This window comes from Trachinotus anak, unplaced genomic scaffold, assembly GCF_046630095.1.
Source record: "Trachinotus anak isolate AG129_WGS33_773 ecotype Australia unplaced genomic scaffold, CSIRO_AGI_Tana_v1 ptg000007l, whole genome shotgun sequence".
Taxonomy (NCBI): domain Eukaryota; kingdom Metazoa; phylum Chordata; class Actinopteri; order Carangiformes; family Carangidae; genus Trachinotus; species Trachinotus anak.
This window is the reverse complement of record NW_027273858.1, coordinates 14,697,309-14,724,209: the sequence shown is the minus strand read 5'-3', so window position 1 is coordinate 14,724,209 and position 26,901 is coordinate 14,697,309. Positions and strand designations below refer to the sequence as shown.

Sequence of the window (26,901 nt, the reverse complement as noted above, 5' to 3'; positions counted from 1 at the left end):
CAATTAGAGTTTGTGGTATGCATACCTTGTCATAACTATTGTGCACATCTACACTGAGTTAAGACATTATGCAATATGCCACCCCAACATACACTAATAAACCAAATAAGCCTTGAGCCACATGAAGCCCTGGAACTCTGGCAGAGGACTGTGTGATCAACGTGTCAGATCAGAGGATTTGTGTTGTTTAGAGCGCAACTTTTCTTGTCATCCCCATTTTTCAAAAGCCAGTGTTGTCTCATCTTCTCCCTTGTTTTTTAGTCTCCTCTGATAAGTATGTTGGGGAACAATGAACACAGTTTAATGAATACATTAATGAAAAATATTTTTTGCAGTTTGAAGCATTTGAAACCTTACATCCCAATTTGTGTCATGCCCGGTCCTAATAATTATCGGTGAAGCAATGAAAATAATTTTCTGTCCATTATTTTATGTGATTATCTAATATCACAACTCCAGAAACTGTAAAAACAATACCTTAAAAAAACTGCTCATTGTATGGGCCTTTGACAGTTGAGGTGATTGTGTGGAGTACTGAAGATACCAGAGAAATTACACAACAGGACAGCCATTGTCAGGGGCCTGTGTAGCCATCATCTATCTTACTGCTCCACAAGATGAAAGACCATAATGGATTATATAGTGCATGGCAAGTACCTGCTGTGGAGCCTTCCAAAGTTTCATTTTTGTTGAGGGTTTCAAAACTTTTTCTTCATTTCAAGTGCAACTATCCTGGAAAGTACAGTTATAGTTTTACAGGTAATTATAGTTTTTTCTGACACATACATCGTCGTTAGCCAACTTCCTGAAGTTTGTCTCCAAGTTGGACAATACTTTTTTTCTAAGCTATCAAAATATTTTGATTTCATTAGCTTTTGTAATTCTGGGGGTAAACCATGTCAGAATTGAAATAATTATAAATGCTTGTTTTGCCTAATAGCGCTAACTTTGTAGTCACACTAGATGAACAGCCCAGATTCTTTTGTTCTGTATTTGTAGCAGTTTATTACCAAGTAAAACTACAGAAGCCAAGAACGAAATGTTTTCTTAATGCCATTATCACGAGTTCATCATTTGTAATTATTACATTTTCATGTAATAACAGATTCATTTGTCTCGTTGTCTTGAGAAAAACAAAATGCACATTTCTCAAGATAACAAGAACATTTATCACGTTCTCCAAAGATCACAGGATAATTATTGAGAACATTTGATTCAAGATCAGTGTCACGAGCATTAAAAGAATAATTGGGAGTATGGTTGTTCTTGGCTTCCATATTAAGCCAACTATAAACAAAAACTGAAGTTTGTTGACATTGATTCCAGACACCTATGAGGAGACAGACGTGAACAGGTTCTCCTGCTTGAAACACGACACAAACGCAGCAAAACATTGATGATGGTGCTGAATGAAAAGTTAGGGAAATCGCTAATGTCATTGAATCATGTGTTTGTCCAGAAAGTATTATTGTTTTGCCAAACATTATGCTTGAGAAACCTCACTTTTCCTCTTTTATTATGTCCTCCATAAAATTTTCTGGAACGATCTCTGTGACTTTTGGGCAGCCTCAAGTATTTCCTCTGGGCATTAACTCTTCTGACAGGCCCTTGATAGACCAATAGTTTGGCTCAGCCCTCAGTCGTGCCTCCAGGGAGGAAAGTGAGGCAGGACCAATGTGATTATGTTGATTCAGTGTTTGCAGCCCCTAAGCAGGTTAACCTCTTTGCTCTTACGGGCCAGTGGGACCTGCCACTCACTCCCAAATGAACACTGGTCCAGCAGGCTTGTCAACATGTTCCAGGTCCAGTCAACAACAACTTCCTGCTACAGCTTTCCAGTTTTGGACACAGGGCAGATTGTCAACCTTTGAACAGACACGGTTACAAAATGAAATCTGTCATTTGTGCACTAAAACCCAAATGTTCTTCAGGATTTCCATTAAATGACGCTCAAGTGTGAAATATTAAATCATTAAAAGTCATCATCATAATCTTAGCTGTATTACTCTCATTAACGGAGCCATAGAGAGACTAATCTAAGTTCAAGCAAGACTTCACAGGGAGTGAAGTATTTCACAGGGTTGGATTTTTTTTCATGTTTGCGTTTTAACTTTTCTATTTAAAGGCTTGCAGCGAGTGGTGGCACAGAGACACTGTGATACTCATGATTTTGTCTAGAGACTTATTTGCATATGGTGCCTATTGAAGACACAGAAGCTGTTAAAATAAAGGTGGCAGCGTGTTTTCCCCAGCACAGTGATCAATTCTGTTTATGGAAACTAGTACACCTAAATACTTTTAAAGCCCCTCTTAAAATAGGCCTTTTCATATTGTTTATTTGTTTGCCATGCTCAGTTGCTGGTGAGTCATTACATGGCACAGTCATCTGACAGTTGACATAATTCACCCAGTAGAGCTGATGAAGAACTTTGATCCCATACACATTTCGTGCTTCTCATTTGAATACCATTAGGCCATAAAAACACATAAATTATCTCTGGAGGCACTGAAACTTGTCTGTTTCCATCTTTCTCCAAATGATGTTCCTTCTATGGAAGATAAAGGCTGTCAGCCATACATCTATTACGCAAGCGGTTACAATTTTAGGGAATAAAAAAAGAGTTGCACAAATGGTAATTAAAAGAAATACATCAGCAGCTTATGTCAAGTGTACAGCCCAATCTGTATGTTCTTTCAAACACAAAACATAACAGAGTCATCGATACTCATGTCCTTAAGCTAACCATTTAGTGGCATATAGCAGGAGTGTTCCAGCAGTGGCTGGTTCAAACTCAAAATTCAAAATAATATTATGTTCTGCCATCAAACTCAAAATCATATTGTTGAAATGTATCATGTTTTATAAAGATCATTAGTCTTGCTTATCTAGGCTTTGTATGGAATTGACAGTTTTCAGTGTGAAACAGAACCAGAGCCAGTGATAAGATGACAGTGTCTGTAAAGGCACCTCACTCTATTGGACGACAGCACATTAATGAAAAAAAAAAAAGAGCCTCTAATAGGCAGCAGTACTGTATATAATTAACCTAATTATGCCTGCTAGTCTAAATTGAAATGCAGTGTAAATCCAGACATTAATGTCACCACATTAATTAATCAGCTTAATTTATATTGTAGCAGAGCACAACTGAGTGCGTCTTTATTGTCTGCTTCCCCCTTTTATTTCTTGACATCATTCTTCACTGATGGTGCAGGTCCAACTCACACCTCCTCCTCCTCCTCCTCCTCCTCCATCTCTTCCTCCTCTCCTGCTGGGTGGACCACTGCTCCCCAGAGGGAGGACACATACTGATGCTCTCATTGCCGGCGTGCCAGCCATACTGCAAACCACCAGACAGAACAAACAAGATTTTCTCTACACCCTCACACCTTTTCCCATTCGTGCTCTATCTGGCCTTGTCTGCCCCGGAAGATCTGAACTGATCTTATCAGGTGAACCTTCTGGAGGCACAGAAACCTGTTGGGAGTTTGAATGTTTCCTAATCAAATTCAGAAATCACATACAGGGTTAGTCGGGAAACTTTACAGTAGTTACCTTCAACTGCAGTTAAAGGTGCGGTTTAAATCACAGAGGGAATGACTAACCTGAGCTAAAAGTTATCAGAGGGAATAGTGCGTGAGGTGCTGGAGAGAACTTCTTTGACATTTTGACTAAACTAACCCTGGGAAAAGGTTGGGTGTTGAACAAAAGTCCAAGCAGTTTTCAAGGTTTTCTGGAGTAATGTGTTACTGTCAATGATGAGTCCTCTTTGAGGGCTAATTTTCCACCATTAATACTCTTTTTCCATATCCACTCACACCCCCCCCCCCCATATCATTTGATTTCAAGCAAGGTCAGCGATGCATTTCACAACCCCACAAACCACATAAACTTGACACAACCTCTGAAGCAGTACGAACATATTTCCTCTTTTATTTACATTCCTTTTCAAATGTTAACATTTTTCGCTATAACTTTTGATCAGGTTGGCATTTTTTCTCATTAAAATAAATTGGCACAAGTAAAACATATGTAGACAAAAGTTTATTTACACCATACAACATTTTGTTTTTAAATATTTTATACAGAGCTGCAGATGAGAGAGCTTGCTGGGATCCTTCAAGCAGATTCTGCAGTATTAAAGTTGTGAAATATATTATTTATATAAAAGTGAGTATTATCTTTATTGCATTTAAAGCAATGAAGAATGTAGCTTGACAAACATTCATTTTAATATGACAGAAAAAATCCTCTTTGCCTCCCATGTTTTATATTATAAAGTAAAAAGTGTAGTAATGGCCAAACAGACTGTTATAAACTTTTTAAAAACCTGCATAAATATATACATTGTGCTCCCGGGTCAAGTTTTATGAAATCAAAACTAGACCCAATGAAGCTGGGACGACATGGCATGTCATTTGCTTTGTGAGGTTTCATCTAGAGAGATTACCTTTTTTAGCCAATTCCTCAACAGATAATTTGAAACACATGATGGTAAATATTGTACACCAGGCTGCCCCACACTAAGTACACTAGTGAGAATACAAAAAGTAACACTGATGTTTTTTTCCCTTTTTTCTTTTTTCTCTCTCCTCAGTCCTTATATTGTATTGGCACATAATGTCCCTGCCACACTCGTATTATCCAGATATGTATGCCAAGGCTGTTAGAAAAGTCTGTTGCTTTATTCAGTGCAAAATACATCCTTTCCTGCTCCTTTCCTAGTTTGCATTTTCTCCTTCTTCACCCTCTAGACCTCAGTCTGGAAGTCTCCCTCCTGGACGTCTAAGGGTAAGTTGACACACTTTTCCCACTCTGCAGGCGTCATCTCCAGTGAGTCCTTGGTGTCAGATTCTAGTACATTCATAGTGGCGTAATTCTGGTACTCACAGGCTGGATTGTAGCTCTCCCATGGGTTCTTGTTTGGCATTGCCTTGTCCTGTGAACATGGCCAGTGGGATGTGATATTAGTGGCATGACATCCTCTGCAGCTAGACTGTTTTTTTTTCCAAAAAAAAAAAAAAAAAAAGATACTTTTCAAGTGAAGTCATTGCATTCAAAAGGGCATTATATGAATTCCTTCCCATTGCTAATTGAATGGATTAATGCTGTGGAAAGCATCAAATAACAAAAGATAATGGTAGTGTATTAAATGTGAACATGCTTACACTATTTTCATGGAGTCATAGCAGAATTATCTTTTCCCCAAGATCAGTAACTGGTGCGCTATATGGGCTTCATGTGTGAGCCATTCATCAGAATGTGCTCTCATTGACAGTCCCAAAGACACTATTGCAAATAAGGGAGAGAAGCTGCTCCCAGTCAGGGAATACAAAATGGATACTAATGTCTGCAGCCAGCTCTGCAGTAGATTCATTTGGGGAAAAAAAAAGAAAAAGGGGGAGTGAGAGTGTATTGTAGTTATCGCTTTCTATACAAAAGAACTTGCACTGGTAACTAAGCAACGGACCTCAAATTACATTGTGCTGTAGGGGTGATTGAAATGTGAGTGAAAAAGGATTACATGCAGCCAAAAGGCTGCGGCGTAGCTGACATTGTCTAATAGTCTGGCTGTGTTTGGTCACCAGCCCAATTTCTGTTTGTTGCATTCAATACAGAAAACATTGCCGCTTGTCTGAGAGAGATGGATAAAGCCTGACACCCCCATTGTCTACAGCTCCAGCCAGGTGTGGAGACAGATGGTGGGACTTTTGATTTGTAGCAAGGTCAGGAAGAATGCTCATCATTCGCCTGACTTCTAGATCCACTGTGACAAAGAAGAAAAGTTTCCCCCCACACAGTTTCAGTACGAGAGCAGTGAACTTAAGGTAATATTTGCGTAGATGTTGATAGATTAAATAATCTGCCATGCATTAATGGAAAAAATGATGGGGTTGCTAAGTAGATAAATGTGCATGTAAATAAAAGTGCATTCATGGCCTTGCATTGGAATGGATGCACTCTATTGCAACAAGATTACCAAAGGTCTTTCTTCCCTGAAACTGGCCTTGTGGAGAAAATGCTTCAGTGCTTTTAAGGGGCAGCCCCCTCGCTCGCCCCCCCCCCGCCAGCTGCTGGCAGGCCCACTATGTATAGGAAGGTTCACTTCCACATGAATACTTTAGCTACATAAACGCTCATTTGCACAATCACACACTATGTGTCCTGCACCGGATATCTTAATAGGGTATTGGGATGTTACCCTCTTTAATTGGCTGACAGCCACCCCCGTGGTTTCCTGTTACTCACCATGCTGCCCATATTTGGTATGTCTCGAAATCGGTCCAGGGTTTGAAATTTCTGATTCAGTTCCTGGAACAGCTCCATGTGTCTTTTCCTGGTGTGCATGACTTTCTGCAATGGCAAGGGTTTTTTCTTTGGTATTGACAGCCAATAATGGAAATGCATCTTCCTCTCCACCCCCTCCAACTCTGATCAATTTGTTAGTGTCATGGTAGTTTACTTATAGGCCAGGTTTGAAACAAATCTACTTGTCTCTGCATATACACAAGTTACTGCCAAAATAAAGGAAACACCAAGATAATTAAAGTTAGGGTGATAGCACACTGAAAGCCTTAAGTATTTTAATTTGCAGTGGCTCTTGATCTAGATTAAAGATAATTCTTCAGTGACAAATTGCCTCATTTAGAGTTTTGTTGGCGTAAGGGAAATCCTTACAATCAAACCTTGGCACAAATCTTCCATTTTAAGAGTTGGTGTGCATCTAAGCTAAAAGAAAATGCACCCCACGCCAAAATAGCTGCCAAAAGCCTCATGTTTCCTTTACTTTGAAAGAGTGTACAATATATATGCAGTAAAGCCTGATTTAACAATGCAAAGGAAATGCTAAAACCTACCAAAGGGGGTTTGAATATGTGTTTGCAAGCCACTATAATAATTGCTGAAACCAGTGGTAAAATCAGATGTGAAATGTGCAAATGACTTTAAAAGCATACATTTCGAAAATCAACATATAGCTAATGGATGTAGGAGATGGAGGAGGACAAAATGTAGATGAGAACTGTTGCCCTGTTTGTCAGTTGACAGCCTTGCTTTTACCTTAACTACACAGCATGTCAATAAATCTCGTTGAGTCAAGGCTGTGTGACTCCAATAAGCTTAAGAGGCACAACAAGTACTAGTAAATCAAATGACAAACACAACTGCAAAAATGGCTTTTCTCTGCATAAAAAAAAGCTAGATGCATGTACTATGGCAAGAAATATTTTTTTTACATACCTCAAAGTCCAGATCAGAATATCGTGACTTTCGTCTCTGTAAAAATAAAACATGAAGGTATTGCGTTATTAGGTAATCAGTTTCAGAAGATATGTACATTCATAAACATGTATGTATATTTTAAGTTGAGTGGTTAAGTGTTTATTGTGGCTCTGTATCCTCTGCGCTTCATCCACGTGAACATATGTACCTCTAAGGAGCTCATAGATATTGTAGACCCTGTCTCACTCCTAGAAAGCCCCGCAGTTTCCTCCATCTCAGCGAGGAAGTTCTTAACAGCCGTGCGAGGTTCAAAGGGCAGGTTTTGCATCTGCTCTGGAGCGCTAGGATACTGCTGCTCCAGGTTCACATTCATGTGGTCCATGCCTGATGGGCTGATATTGAAGTCAGGACTCATCTTGTAATGCATCAGCCTCTCGTGTGGCAGCGTATCCATAGTGATGTTCATCTTGGTGTCCTCTTTCAGGAGGGTGGGCACGTTACCCGACCCCGGCACTGCTGCTGCAGAGGCACGAGGCATGACTATGTAGTCTGTCTCCATCATCTGGCCCTGCACTGAGTGGCCCTCCATGTCATGGCCGCCCATGTCTTGGTCGCTCTGGCGCATGGCGTCGTCGGTGCACAGGTAGACAGTGCGGCGCATGTCAGCGTTGCTGTCGGCCATGCACTGCTCTTTCAGCTCGCTCACTCCCATCGGCATGTGCAGGGCTGAAGGCTGCTGGATAATCACTTTGGAGATGATGTTGCCAGGCAACGTGGAGTAGTTGAGGCCCTCAGGGGCCTTCTCATCCTCTTCATCATTGAGGGAAATGCGGGAGAGGGTGCCTGTTATGGTTGCAGCACGACAAGAGCCCATGTCTTTGTGGAGTGCTGCAGGGCAGAGTGATACCAGGATTAGTTGGAATTTCTCAGTAATGAAAGTAATGTCACAAATTGTCTGAGATTATCCAGCATGTGACCAAAAGAACAAGAGAATTCAAATCGATATGAACCAATTCCCAAAGGATTTAGTGCTTCACAGAGAAAAAGGTAATGATAGTGTGAATATGCACTGTGTGTGACATTACACCTAAACACAAAGGGACCCAACAGCAGGTATCTGTAGAGGATGTAACTAACGAGTAAATAATGGCGCAGGATTCATTCTCCCTGCCATTCAGTTTATAGCATGCTAATCCTAATTTAGTGATTGGTGATAACCTTGTAATGCAGCAAATATTCTAAGAGACAGCAGCTGTCTATTCAGAAATAACCTCTGGTTATGAGAACACTCTGCCCTGCCCATTTTAATCTCTGCCTCATGAATCAGTAGGAATTTCGTTGTCTGCTCACAAAAGGCCTGCGAGGAGATTACAAATAAGATGTAATACTCATCTCTTTGTTTGAGCCTAATTTAATGCTCATTGCGGACATGGGGAAAACACTCTGAGTCTGGTATTCTTACTGAGCAATTCCTCTATATCAAAGTTTACACTTTTATTCTGCAGGGTGACGCTGCAGAATATTCCTTCTGCTGCTGACAATAATCCCTTTTTGTAAACAACCAACTCAAACTCTGTTTAGCCCCAGAGAGTAATCTGTAAAGTGCACTTCCCTCTGACTGCACATCTACTTTGCTCTGAATCCGGTCATGATTTATAAATGACACCTGACTGCTCTGCCTTTCGGACTTGGGGATTCCACTTTAGCTTTACAAGACAGCACAGCGTGAAGTAGCGTGGGTCAGAAGAGCCAGACAGCCCCTTTCGTCTCTTAACAAGCTGTGTTTCTGAGAGCTCTGAATAATGGTCAGCTCAGTTATTCCCTGCAGATCCATTTAGGATGTGTTCTTCATTGGTTTGGAAGGGGTTGGAGAAAGACAAGGGCTTGTGCAAGCTGCCACTGGATGCAGTATAAGTTGCACAATCTCCTCGGAACATTTATTCAAGATACTTTTATTGAATCATGCTCTTGTCTACCAGAAATTTCTGTGGCACAAAAGCACAGAACAACTAGATGCAGCAATCAGGAAGGAATATTACCTTCCCACTAGTATGAGTTATGCATTAAAGGAAGACAACCCTCCCAAAATCAGACACACAGCACCTACGCACCTATTCTATGGCAGCATCAACATGTTAATGAAAAACATAATTACAAAGTATGACTGCTAGAAGATGAGAAAAAGCTGCTGTTATTCACATTTATTGCAGCAAAGCTGACAAATGAAGTGAATTTCCAACAGCTCTCTTTATACTGTTTTGTTCTCAGATTAAAGTCAGTGTTTTGGTAACTGTGAAAAAACTCCTGTGGGGATTGTTGGTTGTTATGTAACCTGAGCTATTTTTTACTGTCTAACCTCTTTTGGGGTTGTTTTTACATGCAAGGCAAGGAGAATCTTGTTAACGCGAGACCATCTGTTTACCTGATCGGCAGGCGATGTCCACATCTTTCTCAAAGTCCGTCTGTGGATGAAACACAGTCAAATGGTCAATATTGCTGGAAATAAAGCCTTTTTTTATATACAGAACCAGAGGCCTCCTCATCTATAAAAGCCAGCTGCAATATCAGGATCAATAGTATTTTTTTTTTATTATTTCCCTATGCTCTAGAAAAATGCTAAGCAGTCATTTTTCCTCTGCTTCATCCTAACAATTTATCAATAAAATGTCTATGGGAAAAAAAATGCTACTGCAGCAGCTGGGAAGCATTTTGTGCTCATTGCTAATGACTGTATTGAACCAGGGGGCCCTGACACCATTCTGCTATCGTGAAGACTATTTCACTCTGAGGGGTATTAGAATACTAATGGCAGATCATTGCTATGATGAGCCAGTGGCGTCGTCGTGCTAGATGAAGAGACTGGTGTCCCATTTCAAAGGTCAGCCAGGGAGCAGTCCTCTATTACCCTGTGCGAGGAAATGAGAGGGATGCATGGCAAACATGGACGCTAAGTTCAATCAAACAGAAATAAAGCATTGGGCTTAGGGCCTACGAAAACCAAAGGGAACTAATGCCATTTATCAGAGAGCCAAGTATCTACCCTGCATGTAATTGCAGCTTCGCAGAAGTGTTGCGTGGAAAATTATAAACCTAAGGGAAACAATGCCTCATGTTTTAGAGGTCATATTAAACTGAACAATAAAGAAACGTTTGAAAATTGCACAGAGAGCACAAGTTAAATTAAGGTCAAAGAGATGCACATGTGTATTATAAATAACCAAGGAACATTAGGTCTGCTTAAATTATAGAGGATCTACCGGTTAAAGATAACAGAGGGTAACTGTGCCTACCATTATCTGAGCATGCCCATTAGGGAAGGTTCCTGTTGCATCACCAGTGATTGGGTCTTGGCAGTTTCTGAGCCGACATCTGAAAGCATCTTGAACCTAAGGACAGAGGGGTCAGTTTTTCATCATGCCCACAATACTGGATATCACAGATTTTTAAAAACATTTAACATTCAGAATTCATTAATGCTTTCATTATTAGGTCTCGTCAAATCTCAAAAGATACAGTATTTCACTTGAGATAGTGTTCCACTACAAAAACCAACACCGTTTCTATTTAATTTCTATTTGATTTGAGCTGGTCTAATCCCTGCAACCTTTTAAATAAAAAATCCCCCAGCAAACAAAGATCACAGGTGAAAGACAGATGAATTAAAATCATCCTCTACCTCTCTCCGTAGGATACAGTGCACCATCACAATGACAAAACCCTGCAGTGAGTCAAAGACAGCAAAGAGGATCTGAAAGAGGATGGAGCGCTTGTCTGTCATGGCGAGCACCGCAGACATCCAGGTCAAAGCCAGCAGAGGTAGGACGACACAGGAACTCCACAGGGACGCCCTGCGAGAGGGGAGGAAGGGTTGTGTAGAGGAAATAAAAAAAAGCATGTAACTTCTCATGTTTACAATAGCAGATATTCCTGTGCTGTAGATCTGATGTCCCCTGGATGTAACTAGAACATCAGTCTACACTGCAGTGGAGAGTTGGTCTAAATTGTCAAGGTGGACACTCTGCACATACAGAGACTCCCTGTAGCATCGTCTTATTGATTCAGAGACATTGACAGGCACTTACATTGCATTGCTAGCTGTAGTTGCTGATAAAGCAGTTGTTGATACAACACCACATTTGGCACACTTGAGAGTTAATCCTGTATGCGGCTCACTCATCTGTCTGTGGGACATAGAGACAACAACATGACAAACAACGTTAACAGCCACTACCCCGACTTTAAATCCCCCCCCCCCCCGTCATATTAGCAACAGCAGAAGCAGCCAATGTGTGGGCGATTTAATGATTTTCATCTTGGACTGATTCTGCCAAAGAAATACGAAGCCATGTCGCTCCCGAGAGAGATCTGACCTCTTTATGTTTATGCCTCTAGTTTCCTTTCAACACCAAGAAAAGGAGGTCTAAATTTCCATATGTATAAAGAAAAATCAAAGCATATGTATATTTTTGCATGATGTTAAGAGTAAAAATGTTTAGAAGAAAAACAGAGGTACTAACAAGGACGTGCTGTCATACCCTGCTCGATGCTTCAGCTTCTTGTCCAGTATGCCATCTCTGGACACTAGTTTATTAAACACCAAGATACCAATCACCATGTTGACCTGTCAATAGGAAGGGAACAGGGATATTAACTCTTCAGTAAATCATCTGCAACAAGATCATGTCAAAACCCATGTGAAATATTTCTTTTAATTTCCCAGCTCGACATTCATCCATAGGTAGAGTCAGTGATTGATGTGATTATCCCGCCAGAGTTTTTTTTTTTTTTCTTGATTTTCCATCTGCGCTGAGCTTTGACCTCTAGCTTCTATTGTTTGCTCATCTCTGTGACATTTCAGCCAGTGCATGAGGCATGCTCTACACACTCAGCCCAGCACAACAGCCTTAAGAAAAGATCTGCCTGACAAGAAACACTTGTCTTCTCAAAGGCACCTTCTCCTATTATTAGCAGTGCCTGCACTAATAGAAAACCGAGGGCGATTTACAGTAGCTGGGAAGAAAATTCTTTAAAAACATCAGGTTACAGTCTACTGAGATAAAGAGTTCATTAACTATTTATACAAATACATTTGGGTAAGTTTTTATTCACGCGCTTTGTTACTGTGAGACATTTGATTATGATGTTACAGTATCAGTACAGTGATAACAGCAGTGTGCTGTTCATTCTCACTGCAGAGCATTTTTCGCAGAGATTGGCTTGTGTTCCTCTGAGGTCCATCACACATGAAAACCATACCACAGTTAGACTTCAAGTCTTTGTGTGTCTGATGCTCAAACCAAGACGTTTTGTCACTTAAAAAAAAAGAAAAAAAGAAAAAAAAACTGAAATCACTTTATTTCAAATCCCATCACAGAACAGAGGTTTGACAATGGAAAACATTACTCAGTATTCCATGTCCTCTCTCTCCCTCTGTGACAGACTTAGTGATTTGCAGAATCACGTTCTTCATGTCATTTTCTTTCTTTACAACCATGTAAATACAAGATGATTAAGTTACGCCGGTATATTAGATTTTGTGCAAATCTGATGCATAAATACTTTATAACCTCACAGTTACAAGAAGCACCATTGTGGTGAATGAAAGGGAATTACTTCAGCGCAGTGCCTGATGGGATGCTCATGTCTTTGACTTTGAAACCAGAGTGTGTTCCACCTGTTTCATAGCAATATTTTTAGTTTTTATTATTTTTATACATTTATACATTTGAGCATTATTATTATTATTATTATTATCATAACAAGTAATAATTTTTATGTAATTATTATTTATAAGAAATGTTAGTGGGTTTTGTGAATTAAGAATGGAACAGGTTGACAGATTTTTGTTCTTTTATTCCTCTGTTGGAAAGCTACATGTCCCTTGTATTCTCCGCATAAACAAGTGAAAACTGGACATCTGATGACTAAAACATACCAGAACAACAGCAGCTGCAGGTCCAACAAAAGCGTACAGGAGCCCACCCTCCAAAGACAGCCAACAGCTGCGGGGAAAGCAGGAGAAAAACAGTTTACTTCCACCAAGGCATCAACAGCCAAGTTAATGGCGCACACCAGCATACGATTGTATTTCCCTTGATTGTCGGGGGAGATGTGCCATATGCTGTAACTCTATTTCTAAACTTTCACGGGGTAATAAAATGCTAAAGAGATTTTAAGCAGTGCTTATGCGTTTGGTATCCAGCAGGGATACAACTCAGACGAAATTGGGGTCTTGCTGTGCTATTTTGAAATTTGATTAGGTTCATGGGACTTTGTTTATGGCACTATTTAGGATAAGTAAGCCACTGCAGACACATTTAATCATGACTCTGAAGTGTTGCCATGAACCCACCGCATGTGTGCTGAATAATACATTCAGATAAAAAAGAAAAACTTACTATAAGGGTGTCCCATAGCCCTTTGTTTTGGTGAATCCCATTGAAACAGCAACCACCAAAGCTGGTAATCCTTAAAAAGAGAAAACAATCAATAGTTATTCGAGCGGTTCTAGTTGCTCGGCACAACTGAGAGCATAAACCCACACTTCAGAGAAAGTCGGCCTCTGTGTCTTCCAGTCATTAAACAAAGTGCAACTAGATTCACTCCATCAGAAGCTATCGTATGAGACTATGCAATCATCGGAGAGTATATCATCAACAGTATGCATTTCAGTAATTCTATCAACATACTGTACACTATTCCATTAAGTGGCAGGAGAGAACAGACTGTGCTGTGCTTTGACAAAATGGCAGCAGTGCATCGAGTCCAGAAAACCACGTAACAAAATTTCATCACTGTGCTGGAAGAAATTTCACCACCCTCCACACCTTCTACGTGAAGGAATGTTTTTTTTTTTTTTTTTTTTTTTGCTGTACGACTCCTCATTATGGATTGCTGTAATGGATTCAGTCCTTACTACTGTGTGCTCAGAATATCAACGCTTTTTCTCTCGGAGCGGCACAGGCAGGTGCTATTGATGTAATCAGTTTCCTGGAGGCACAAGGCGAAGACCCTGTGGCCATCCAGTGCCTCTCTGCAGTGCTGAAGAGGTAAAGAGTGCCGAGTGTACACAAGCATGTCATAAATCACCGCGCAGGCAACAGCCTGCTTTTCAAACAGGCTGGATTAAGAGACAACAGGTTAGCGTGCGCTGCATGTCGCTTGAGAAATCAGTTTGGAAAACATTTTTGTCTTCTCCTTGAATACAGGTGGTAGTCTGCAGAGTAAACCTATTTTCAAGTCATTACATGTTAAAATTCATATCATGCAATGCATTTTCATCACCACAACAAGACTCTAACTGTGTTATTTATCAGTAAATTGTCTATTATGGTGTTTTGTAGAAATCTATGTGATTGTAGAACAGCCTTTGTCCATTTTTTGCAGCAAGCAGTGCCACTGCAATGACTAAGAGAGCCTTGTTTGTTGCTAGGTAACAAGAAGAATGAGTGTGGGCTCTTTCATAATCAAATTGATTTTTTTTAAAGGAGAGATTTCTAGTAGTCTGTAAGAAAGACACCGTTGGATGAAGATTCATACTGACATTTATCAAATGAAGACAAAATTGAAATCTTTAAAATTCCCTCACAGATATTTTGCCTACCTGTGTTTATTGACAGATAAGTGTATACACTGTAATTTGTGACTGGATGTATAATTGTCATTATTTTATCTTTATGTGGTGTGATATTGGGGTGCATGGATCACAGTGCAGCAGGCATTAGGAACTTAATAATCTAGGACCCAGGCTGTTTCAAATCTGTCGCAGTTCAGATAATAAATACACTCTACTGGCTGCACACTGCCACCTGTATTTCCTGTGTAATACAGGTTATTGTTACAAATGATTAAACATTAGATTCTGCAAAGCATTTCAGATCACAATCACACCAACCCAGAGTATATGAATTCAATACTTTACAGCTTTGGAAACATTTAATTCTCCTGATCTCTTATTTCTGAGGGTATTGGATGAAATGTACTCTGCTGCACTGTAAATGCTTGACTCACACCCTCTTTATCAGACCTAAGGTCATTGCAACCTGCTATGGGAGAGCTGCACCAGTCTGTCTCCCCCCACTGCTCAAGGCCGGTCCATTTACCCAGCCCTCAAAGAGCTTGACTGGAGCACAAAAGCATCACAACAAAGAGCCTGGTAGGATGAAGATCTGGCTGCCTCACAGAGAGGATAAGAACAGCGGCCCAAGAAGACAGTTACTTGGAAAGACACCTAAGCCAGAGACCTTGAGATAAAATGGCAGCTGCGAGGTATAATGGGAGATAATGGAGAGGTTTAGGGAAACATGCTGCTTACTTACCCCAGCCCAGACACAGAAAGCGCTTGCGGATGAGCCTAGTCCGAACCTTTCCAGTCACTGCCATGTAGGACTGCCAGGCTTCTGTGAGAACCCAGCAGAAGGATGCCAGGAAGAAGAAGTGCAGAAAGGCTGTTGTCATGATGCAGACGCCCTATTAATACAGACAAAAAGGAGATATATTCATTGACTGTGAATTCACGCAAGAGCTTCGCATTTACATTTACACTTTACTAGCAAACCACAGCTAATATAAAACTGGAGGTGCAGCTGTGACACAATCGCTCTGCAGAACAAAAACAAATGCATCAGATTCCACTACAGATTCCTGTAAAAGCAAGAGGCTCCCTGCAGATACACATTGATTATATTGGTATTTCATTATTTCCTTGAACTATTCTTGCAGCACCGACAGTCTAGACCATCCGCTGAAGTGCCATCGTGCGCAGTGAATGAAACAAAGCATCAGTTTGAACTGCAGCAGCAGAGGTGGCAGCAGTAGTAAAGATCAGAGCCTGGCTGGCTGACACAGAAAGCCATGGCGTTGCATTCCTCTGCACTAACCCTCATTAGTATGCTGGGGATTCCACCTGGAGGCATGTGAGCCAAGGTCAACTGTTTTACACAGGGAGGAGGCGAACGAACCACAACACCGCTTGAATGACACAGGACGCACACACGCGTCGCAGGCACCAGATTGTATTCAGGCTCGACAGTGTAGCGGCACTTTTCAGCTTCATTAGCTTGTCCGTCTTTGTTCCGCAGAGAGGCATCGCCAAATGGGATTGTTTAGACGAGGATTAGAAGTAAAGAAGTATCCTTTTTGTCGTTGCACACTGACATTTGTGAGTGAGAGGAGATTGCGCTTTTTTTCTTGGTTCAGATTGTTTGCAGTGTGAAGCTGCGGTAATCTGAATGATACCGCACAAAGAGGGAAATATTAAAGTGTATCATCTCATCCCAGGGCATCCACACCATACTGTGAGATCTCCCGTACATTTTACATCCCCGCTGAGAAAACCACACTAAATCTATCCATCCCCTGTAGTGTTCGTGGGGTTTATACAAAACAATAACGCAGCATTACCTCATGCCCAGGAAGTGGCAAATTCTGTTTACCCACACCCACAGGGGCTATAATTACTGGACTGTAAATGTGGATTCTGGTAGAAAACATTTAGGAAAATTCCTGTGTGATACAGTGCACATGTTATAATCCCATGCTTTATTTGTAGTGTCTGCTGAGAAAGTATTTTATGCCATTGTGGGGACATAAAAGGGAAGAGCTCAGTTATCGAAGTATAATATGAATAAATTTTGGCAGATTCCAACTGTTATACATTTTCTGATTCTTCAGTGTTCAAAATGTCCAGCCTTTTAAAAGGTACCTGTATCTGCAAAACATGTTTATGGCCTACTGTGACACTCAGCTTTGACATTTTGTAATTTGGAAAGGTAGAAAACATCAGACCAACTTCATAAATTACATCTAAACCATTACAGTTTCTTTTTTTTATCATAATCTTATAAGACCTCTGTTGAAAAACAAGAATTCAGCTTTTGTGAGGGATTCAGTTTGACATATGATACTTTTAGAGCTGCTAAAGCTGCACAGATGAAAGTATCAAAGCAACATGTTGAATCGAAGCATGTCAAGTTCCCATGACACACTGCCACCTGTTCATGTGGTAATTACAGGTGTGTACAGGTACTTTTGCAGAAATCACACACACAGACACACACACACACACACACACACACACACACACACACACTTGAGTAAGTAGCATAACAGCATTTACTGTGTTATTGCTTACTATCAGTATCAGTAGCCTCAGTATCAGTATGTGGTGCTATCATATACAGTGGGGTCGAAAAGTCTGAGACCACTTTCCCAGAATGGGAAGATAGACATGTTTAAAATGAATGAGAAATGAATGAGAAAAACATATATAAGCATATAGAACTTTTATATGTGTGTTGTTTTAATACATTTGCATATATAAATTAAATTATATATGTATATATATATATATATATATTATAAACATATGTGGTTACAACATATTATAAAATTTAAAAATGCATCATATAGATATTTTAAATCATTTTTAATAATAACTATGGGTATTTCATATATGTTATAAACTTATATCTTCATGTGTCCAGAATATGTATATATGAGATAGTGTTATATATGGCATTGTCACTCTTTATACAGGGACATAATATGTCATATATTATATTTCTGTTTGGGTTTTTAAGTGAAGGAGGCAATACCAAGTGTGTCTGTCATCTACAGTAGCTATACCCATGTAGACTCATATCCATAGCTATTTCTAATGTTGCTGTTGCTCATGTGCTGTTCAATGTGCTGAAAATAGAACCTGCCTTGTTTCCTGGAAACAGGTCATATGCAGCCGTTATGTTTCACGGTTCACTTGGGTGCCTATACCCAAGTATATCATCTGATCTCATTAGTCCTCCAAAATAAAAAATAAAAAAGAAAGTGCTCATTTGAAAAGAGAGAAAGGTGCATTATGACAGCAGTGGCTGGACGTAGGCAGTTATACAAAAATGAGGTTGAAACCTAGAGTTCACACTGCCCTTTAGAAAGGCAAATGCCGGGAGTGTTGAGCGCACTGTGTCAGTATCCATGGAAACAGAGGAACTGAAGAAGGGACCACATTAAAACCTTGCAGAGCTGATAGACATGAAGGTAAGATTAGGAGGGTTATGGGATTGTACTTCATGCCAGTTCAGTAATGGCAGGTTTAAGGTCAAATTTGAAGAATTTCTTTCTGTGGCCTGACTAAACTCTGACTACTGGTCTGTGTTGAGCCTCAATGCTGTTTCAGATAGAACTGAAAAGCTCATTGCCATAAACTGTTGCATACTCTGCTACATAATACCACGACAGGCCACTGGAATGAAACATGGAGCCATGACATGCAATACTATTGAAGTGAAAAAAAAAAATGGATTTCAGTTTTGCTAAGAACACCCTTTTATATTTGGATTAAACACAATTGACTTGGTGATTGAATTGAATTCCTTAAAGGCATTTTTATTATCTATTTTTATCACTTTTCATTACTTAGTTGTTTACTCACAGACTCGTTAATTTGCTGTATAAGAGTACAACAAACTTTCATGCCAGTTAACAGCGTAACTTTTAATACATATTTTTACTATTATTGCAATAGGCACTTACAGAGATCTAAGAATTGGCTTGCTGGGGGGCAGCACATTAATTGCCCAGTGTCTACAGTTCTGCGGAGAACCGAACCAAACCTTATAATATTACTTTTATCTTCCCAACTGTTCTGAATCAGTGTGGGAGGAGGAGGAGGAGGCTGAGGCAACAAGTGCCCCAGCGCTTTATACAGTAGGTGCTTGGATGGTGGACAATAAAACTTCAAACAGCAAAGTGGTGGTGGCAAAGAGTTGTTGAACCACAGAGAAACACTTCACAAAAAAAGCACTGACTTTGCACACTAGTCAGAAAATGGCTCCTTCTACTTCCTGTTCTGTGGATGTACCTGACGCAAACCTGAAGTGAACTCATATTTATCAGACTTATACTCCTGCCTGCTTGACTTGAATATGTAACACTCTTAAGGCTCGAAACAATGCGTACATTGTTCTGCTGAACTTCACCAGAGGATTCCAGCTGTTATAAGCCACTACCAAGCGTGTGGGAATGAGCTGCATGTTGGTTTTACCTGTTCCTATTCACAAATCATGTAGTTATAAAATTTAACCTGTGACTTTTTTTCTTTAAACCTTTAGACACTTTAGTGAAAAACATATTTTATTCTTTGTTTTTCTTAAAACTTATTTTCAGATTGGTTTGCCACATCTACTACTAGCACCAGATAATGTTATAGGTGAAAATATATGGAGGGGCTGAATTTACTAATATCATGACAATTATTGAGTAAATTTAATTTATACAGAAAATTTTCAAGCTCTTAATAATTACAAGGATGTTCATTTTTGACAACACAACAGCTTTGATAAGCCACCTTTACTGATATGTGACATGCAGCACTTAAACAAAAGATGATCATTTTTAATCTTATAATTCATCAGGAAGTTTAGGTGGAAAAATCAAAAATCAAAAGCAGATGATATGTATGAAGTTTTTTTTCTAGTGTTTGTCTTAAGAAGAACTATGTCAGCTCACAGAACTGAGTTCTGACCCGATGTAACTTTATGATGTGCAAGGAGCTTCAGTCACAAAGACTATAAAGTGAAACCTGCATTTAGATCTATAGGAAAGACATCAGTGAGTAGGGTTGGCAATTGTGGTCGACAGCGAACATTTGATGACCGTGATGCTCGGATTTAAGGAAAAACAGAAGAGCGACTCTTCCTCAGGTGACTGAGGATGTCAGTGCAGGATGTCATCAGACTGTGTCAGCAATAACATAGAGAGGGATATTATGGTTGGGCTGCAGTGCATAAACCCCTCATTACAAAGATGAATTCAATAGGAGTTCCATGGTCCAAAAACCATGTAGACACTGGTCTACAGAGATGTAGAAAACAGTGATATGGTCAGATGAGTCGTCCTTCACCATTTTCTCCACAAGTGTTCGAGTGCATTTGTGGTGTACACCAAGAGAATGATATAGGCCTGAATGCTTGACCCCTACAGTGAGGGGATCCAATGGCTCTGTTATGCCAGGAGGGACATTTTTCTGGCACGGTTTGGGTCCATTTGTTCCCTTAGAGGAAAGGGTCACAGCAAATCAATACAAAGTTGTTCTGACTGGTCAACACCTATTGGAGATTTTGGACCAACGTATCTTACAGTGCTCTTCACCATGAACATCAAACACCAAATGAGGGAATAACTTGGAAGAATGGCGTTCCTCCCTCAAGTAGAGTTTAGAGACTTAGAGAATCAGTGCCAAGGTACACTGAAGCTGCTCTGGCAGCATGTGTTGGCCCAACACCTTACTAAGACACTTTGTGTTGGTTTTTCCTTTAATTTGTCACCTGTCTGTTGGCAAAACAAACAGTTTCTGCTTCTTTTTGTTTGTCTTCGTTCCATAAACCAAGATCAACAACGACAGAGGACAAAGGAAAAGCACAGACAGGCAAAGGTGACTCACTGACTTCCTGCTCCCAGAGGACACCTCTAGAGCAAAGAGATGATTTCTATTAGACGATGAGCCACTCTGAATCCACAAACAGTGGAGCCAATTATATGCACTTCTTACAAGAGTTGGAGGAAAAACAAGTGAGGCAGTGTCAGGCAGCATGGCAATTAAACCCACACAGGGGCTATGTTTTCTCATCTTGCTGGCCTACCACTCAAACACTGGGTTCTACAGTATGTCTGATCAAACAGATGAAATATTTCTCAAATATTATCACTACAAGAAAGACAGAACAAAGGAATGATAGTAATAAGTTCATTGTCCTTGTTTTATATATAGCACCATGGAGATCAACAAGACAAATGCAGCTTACAAACTTGACTCAAGCAACAACAATGTATTCTTCTATGGATGAAGAGACATGGAAGAGAACAATATTAGCATGTTTCTGGCCACCTGATAAATATTCACTCTCATTCTAGCTCTATTTAAGGTCTCCCCCATTCCTGAGGGAAATAATTGTCTCTTTAGTGGCTTAAATGCTTCACTATGTTTACCAGCTAGTCCGGTGCAGGTATATAAGACATGATACCATCACAGCTGCTTGTTGCTGCTGCTTCTGCTGCTGGAAACAAGGTTGATGGGAGCCATCAGAGTGAACCAAAGCAGCAAAGTCGCAAGCCGTAAAACTAAAACACTGAGCTGAAAGATACTAAAATGCTCCGCAGAGCTCAGGGGAACTGCTGAGTTCGGTGATAATTCTCCTTGGGTTCATCACTACAAGTGACCTGCTTCACTTTATACGCAGCCATCTTATCCATTGTTAATATCAAAACAATGATAAGTGCAGCTTTCATGTTCAGTATGAATAGCAATGTTGGCCCGTTATGAATAAATTAGTCAGTGCTGCTTTAATTTGGCACCCGTTGAGTCAGTCAAGGTAGTTTGCAGAGTCACTCCGAGACACGGTGAAATGACATCTCCAGTATGTCAGTGGATTTTCTAAAAACCACATAATCTCTTTGCAGATTTCAGAGACAGATATCCTATTAGAAGCATGCCAAGTGAGTATTCCATGTTAAGTGGTGGTCCTCATAATCAAGACAGGAGATGACTGGAGCCCTGATTAAATCTGACAAGGCTTCAAATCAGCTCAGCTTTAAAAATGCCCTGAAGCTTTGTGCATTCACAGTCGCGCTTACTACTGTGTGCCAGATACGTAAGGGCCAGCAAGGAAACAGATGAACTTATCGTGTGTGAATGCTGTTTGTTATTGTCATTTTATGAGATTAAAATGGTCTTTATGATATTAACCTATTCAGCCTCTAGTTACAGTTTTGTTCTCATTTAATCTGTGGTGTCAGCGGAAATCAGACATTGTAGGTTTACAAAACACACTTTTGTTCATTCATTCAATACTGCTGATTCCATTTTCACTGAACATGAGAAAATTAGTAGGAGGAAGCATTTTGATTAGGGTCTGGTCCAAAATGAGCCCCCAACTGCTGGTAGGCCCATCTGCTCCCAGAATAAATCATACCTATAAGCACAGTGAAGGAGCCATGCTGTGCAGCACCATCAAATGCATTTCTACTGATAAAAAACCCCAGATATATATTTCTGCAGGTTTAAAAGATCTTTGTCTCTGCTTTACATGAACTGTAAAGCAAAAATCTAAAGAGAATGAATTAATAAGCAGCAGTGGGACAAAACGAGACGAGGGGAAAAAAACAAAACAATGCGATCCATACAAAAGGTACAGGTATACTGAGAATATGGTTACACAATAAACGCCTGTGTAATTGGACAATGTGTCACTCTGTAGTGCTGCCAAATGACTGAGAAGTGCATCTGTGTGGGCAGCTTGTAAATCCCAACTACTGTTTGCCAAACAATCTTTTACATTAGCCATTTGTTTACTGGCTAGTTATAAGGCCGGACAGAGGAAGTGCTACATATTTATTGGAAGCAGTCCCTCTTTAACTGTGACAGTTGTTCTTTTGAGTTCTCCTGACTTGATCTGAAACTCAGTTCTCATTGACATCTGAACAAAAATCATTTCTTATCCCCCTGTGATGGCTTTGAGTCCTTCTAGTAATGCACACTGCACAGCAGATCCAACTACGAGATCTGCTTTTATCCTTCAACCCAACTCTTAAGCTGCACTCTATTGTCACCATTACAGGATCCTTTTGGGGCAGCATCCCAATAATTTCATTAGTCTCTGATTGGCCGGTGCACTATGTGTCCTGGTGTGCATCATGTCTGCCTCTCTGCTCCTACGCTGTTGAATCTCCTTCACAGCCAAATGTTTTTTCTGACTTGTTTAATGATGGCCGTGCTTCATGCTTGAACCACAGCAGTAAAACCAGCATCAGTATTTCATCCCAAAGTGATCTGACTGTACTTTTTCTGTTCATTTTTTTATTTTTTTTGGTTTGCTTTAAAGCATCACACTGCAATTAAAGATCATCACTGTCTCAGTGCTAACAGATTAAGGTTGTCTCAACTTCACCAGAGGACAATATAACACCTGTGCAAAGACCAATGGTCCTGAGCCGGCACAGAGATGAGCTACATCTCATGGAGGCATTAGAAACACTTTATTTTCCATTTGGATGAAATATGAAAGGCTTCTTAGTGCAAGACCAAAAAGAAAATGAGTAATTTGCGACAAAGAGGCTGTAATCTCACTGTTACATTCTTGTTTTTATGCTCTAAATAACTAAGATAACATCTGCCATACAAAAGGCACTATTCTGCCAGACTTTTGGCAAATCGAGAATTAGACTTATTACTGATTTAAATCTCAGCCTTTCCAAAATAGGAGAAAAATTGATTGACATTTCTGAAATTGATTGGGAACGGATGATTATATGATTTGAGTTTCGACTGTTGCTTGTATTTTTAAAATCATGAGTAGGAACTTCATAATAACTTCATAACTTCAATCAGTATAATACACTCTACCACTGTGCAGCTGTCACAACACATTTTATACATTTCATACACACCTCAAAAACTCACAGAACTGCGCACAGAAATAAAGAGTACTCAGTTCTATTCAAGGCCACAGTGAAGTGCCACTTGGATCTTTCCACTGCACCATTATCTTGAGTTAAACTCCTTTCACACTTTGTAAACTGTGCTGAATAAACCCTTAAATGAGACTTACCACATTGTGGGTCTGCGTTTGTCCAACGAGGATCAGTATGTTTGAACAGATTATAGATAAGCAGAAGTTGAGCAGGATTATGGATCGTTCAGAGCGAATATATCTGAAGAAAAAAAAAGAACGATAAAAACAACCAAATCAGTGTACCTCTTCAATTTGTAGCTGGATATTCAGTCAAAAAGTCTGGATTGCTACCAGATGATTAAACAAATAAGAAGTGCTCGATAAATGCACAGAATGAACAACATCATTGTGTGGTTGAAGCTTACGCCCTTACCTCCACAGCACAGCGTAGATCACTGCCAACGTGATCAAGGCGAGGCAAGACAGACCACAGCCAACTATCAATGTCACAGATGGGACCCCTGAGTACTCCATGGTCTGTGGAGGAGACAGAGCAAGACAAACCAGTCAGTGGGAGGTTGGATGTGGTTCATGCAGGACAGTAAATCTTTATTATTGCCCAGAGAGGGAACCAATCAAAACAACCACTGCCAATCTGAATACTCCACAGTGGGTTCCTTAATGTACTGTGAGGTTTGAGGTGTATGCGTGGGCTTGCCCAGAACTTTCCAGCTATCTGTGCTGGAAATTATGCTACTAAACAATGAATGGATGAAAGACACTAGGAATCTAAGCTCAAGTGCATCAAAGAATTTCCTCTGTTTGATTCTGTCTTCATTTTGTTTTTCCCAGTCTCTTTTGAAATCATGTAAGGTGGCCAATCATAGGCCTGCAATTTGGAGCCACCTTTAGTACGCTAATGCCTCAGACAATACCTACACTTGGCATGAGTGAAACATCAGCAAAAGAAATGCACTCTTATGTCCAAATCAATGTTTGTCATTCTGCTGTTGTGCTTCAGGCCTGATAAGAGAAGATGGTAATAGATGTGTTTCAAATTCCAGCTAATGCAGAGGCCACAGTGTAAGTACTCCATGTTCCCAACGTTAATTACTTTATCTTATGAAATTACAGGCTTCTGGTTCCTTTACAGTAGTCTAATTTCAGCACATGAGAATCAAAACGTCTAAAAATCCCAGCTACAGAATCTGCCACAGGTTTTCTGATGTCAGAGGAGAAAACAACACCAACATGTTAAATATGAAACTTTTCGCCTTCATCCATCCCGAGCCACAATGTGCACTTGATTGGTGAGAAGGAGAGACACTGACACACAAGCATCTGCATGCACACACCCTGGCACTCAGAGTTATCTAAATCTATGTGCAAACTAGAAAATATCCCCCACAATCTCCCCTTACCGCTGAATTACTATTTAACGGGATTAGCACACCAGAGATTCAATTTCCATTCGCTTCAGCACACACACACACACACACACACACAAACACACACTCAGGCAGCGTTTCTCCTTTACATTAGCCTATAAAACCCACACTGAATAACAGATCAATAGCCTACTTACTATTTCTCTTGGTTGCTGAGCCAAAATGGCGAAGGTAGATACACGATCACATAAGCATTTTGTATGGGATGCATCTGTGAGCACCGTTTTACATCCTTTTGTGGACCAGGCTCCCCAAGAATCGTTCCTGCAAGAAGAAGGCAGAGGCAATTAGAGGTTTAATTCCAGCGGTGGCACGACTTCACAGGACTTATCGACATCGCCTCCTGCTTTTTATTTCATTATTTATTGGAACCCGAGAGCTACAGAGCCGCATAGACTGTTACATAAAAAACAATAATAATAATAATAATAATAAAAATAAAAATAATAAAAACAGCGAATAGACACATCGACACGGCTGTCGTGTGGCTACACGCAGCATTTCAGCTGGAGCGGATAGAGAGGCAGAGACACGGAGGAGGGGGAGGACGCACGGAGCTGTCCAAGCAGACCAGTGCTGATTGATTCGCTATACGCAGACAAACACCAACAACCGACATCAAAACACCGTTATTCCCCACCATGCTTAGAGATCAGAGCGTTTCATATTTACCTGTATGTCTCTCTGCGTGATTTTCTATTCCTCTAGATATTTTCCAAACGACTGTATTCCTTTTTTTTTTTTTTTTTTTTTCCTCCTCTCAATGCCCCTGTTATCCTGCCTTTTTTTCCTTTTTCGGTTGATTTTTTCCCCCCTCAGCTGTTTTAATTAGCAGCTTTTGAATGCTTCCTTAGGGGGATTTTCACCCTGGAAACGGTGGACAGCATCAGACTGATACTCTGTGCCTCTCTGCTGGCGTGAGAGGGGGGGAGGGGGGGGGGAGGCTGATACAATGAAAAAATAAACGCACGCTGTCGCAGGATCTGTTTATTCGGCTGCAGGTCTGATGGTACGGCGGGAATAAGTGATGTTTTTGGATTATTCCTGAAAACCATTTTACAGGAGAGTTGTCGCCCCTCGGCGTGGAACGCTTTAGAAAAAAACCACTGCAGAAGCAGCACCACCCCGCAGAAGCAGCGCGAATGGTTGCAGCCAGTCCCCCACTTCACACCACTAGTAGGTGAAATGAAAGGAGCGTCTCTCTTCCATTTGTCATTCGCCCCCACTCATTTTTTTTTTTTTTTTTTTTTTAAAATCTGCAGAAGAATCACCCTCATTGATTACATATCTCACGTGAAAACTTTATTGACACACACAAAAAATTGATCACGACTGCGATCAGAGTGCAGTCTCTGCCGCATCACACAATCTGATATTAAGATTCGCGTCACAAACGCTCAAGCAAGCACCTGTTGTCCTGCAAGACACCTTGCTGCCTTTTCACTCCATACAACCCTTCACACTTCGAAAACAAACAGGGTTCGCGCCTCTGATTTAGGACAATATAAAGCTGGCTAGCAGCTGATTTGTGTGCCAAGTGGCCTCTGCTGTGTGAGGCAATCCTGCTTTGTCATTTGATCAATATGGCAGCAATATTTATCATTCCTGGAAGGGACCGTGGAGCCAGTTGCAAATTTCCAACCAGGGCCAAACACAACTCTGGGCTGTCTGTGCACAGCAATAAAACAATAAAAGAACTTTAACCATATTCCACCCCCCCTCCATCTCTTCTCTTCTTAACAGGGTTTTTTACTGTTTTGTGCAAACAACTGATGCATGTTTTTGC

The 26,901-nt window shown here is 40.4% G+C and overlaps 1 protein-coding gene across 8 annotated transcripts in view; it reads right to left on the bottom strand.

Moving 5' to 3' along the window:
- Positions 1 to 3,913: 3,913 nt before the first annotated feature.
- The window catches only part of adgrb3 (adhesion G protein-coupled receptor B3), a 112,226-nt gene continuing 89,238 nt past the window's right edge, over positions 3,914 to 26,901 (bottom strand). For 3 of the 8 annotated variants that reach the window (XM_071480874.1, XM_071480875.1, XM_071480879.1), the window contains 15 exons: positions 25,253 to 25,379; positions 24,101 to 24,204; positions 23,824 to 23,926; positions 15,541 to 15,691; positions 13,621 to 13,690; positions 13,158 to 13,224; positions 11,740 to 11,843; positions 11,305 to 11,403; positions 10,899 to 11,070; positions 10,513 to 10,608; positions 9,645 to 9,684; positions 7,431 to 8,110; positions 7,241 to 7,276; positions 6,251 to 6,355; positions 3,914 to 4,997 (listed from right to left, as the gene is read on the bottom strand). In XM_071480874.1, coding sequence (XP_071336975.1) covers positions 4,752 to 4,997; positions 6,251 to 6,355; positions 7,241 to 7,276; positions 7,431 to 8,110; positions 9,645 to 9,684; positions 10,513 to 10,608; positions 10,899 to 11,070; positions 11,305 to 11,403; positions 11,740 to 11,843; positions 13,158 to 13,224; positions 13,621 to 13,690; positions 15,541 to 15,691; positions 23,824 to 23,926; positions 24,101 to 24,204; positions 25,253 to 25,379 — 2,200 coding nt within the window. In that variant the 3' untranslated portion in view covers positions 3,914 to 4,751. The remainder of the gene's footprint in view (positions 4,998 to 6,250; positions 6,356 to 7,240; positions 7,277 to 7,430; positions 8,111 to 9,644; positions 9,685 to 10,512; positions 10,609 to 10,898; positions 11,071 to 11,304; positions 11,404 to 11,739; positions 11,844 to 13,157; positions 13,225 to 13,620; positions 13,691 to 15,540; positions 15,692 to 23,823; positions 23,927 to 24,100; positions 24,205 to 25,252; positions 25,380 to 26,901) is intronic. The other 5 variants (XM_071480877.1, XM_071480876.1, XM_071480878.1 and 2 more) reach the window with 5 other exon arrangements.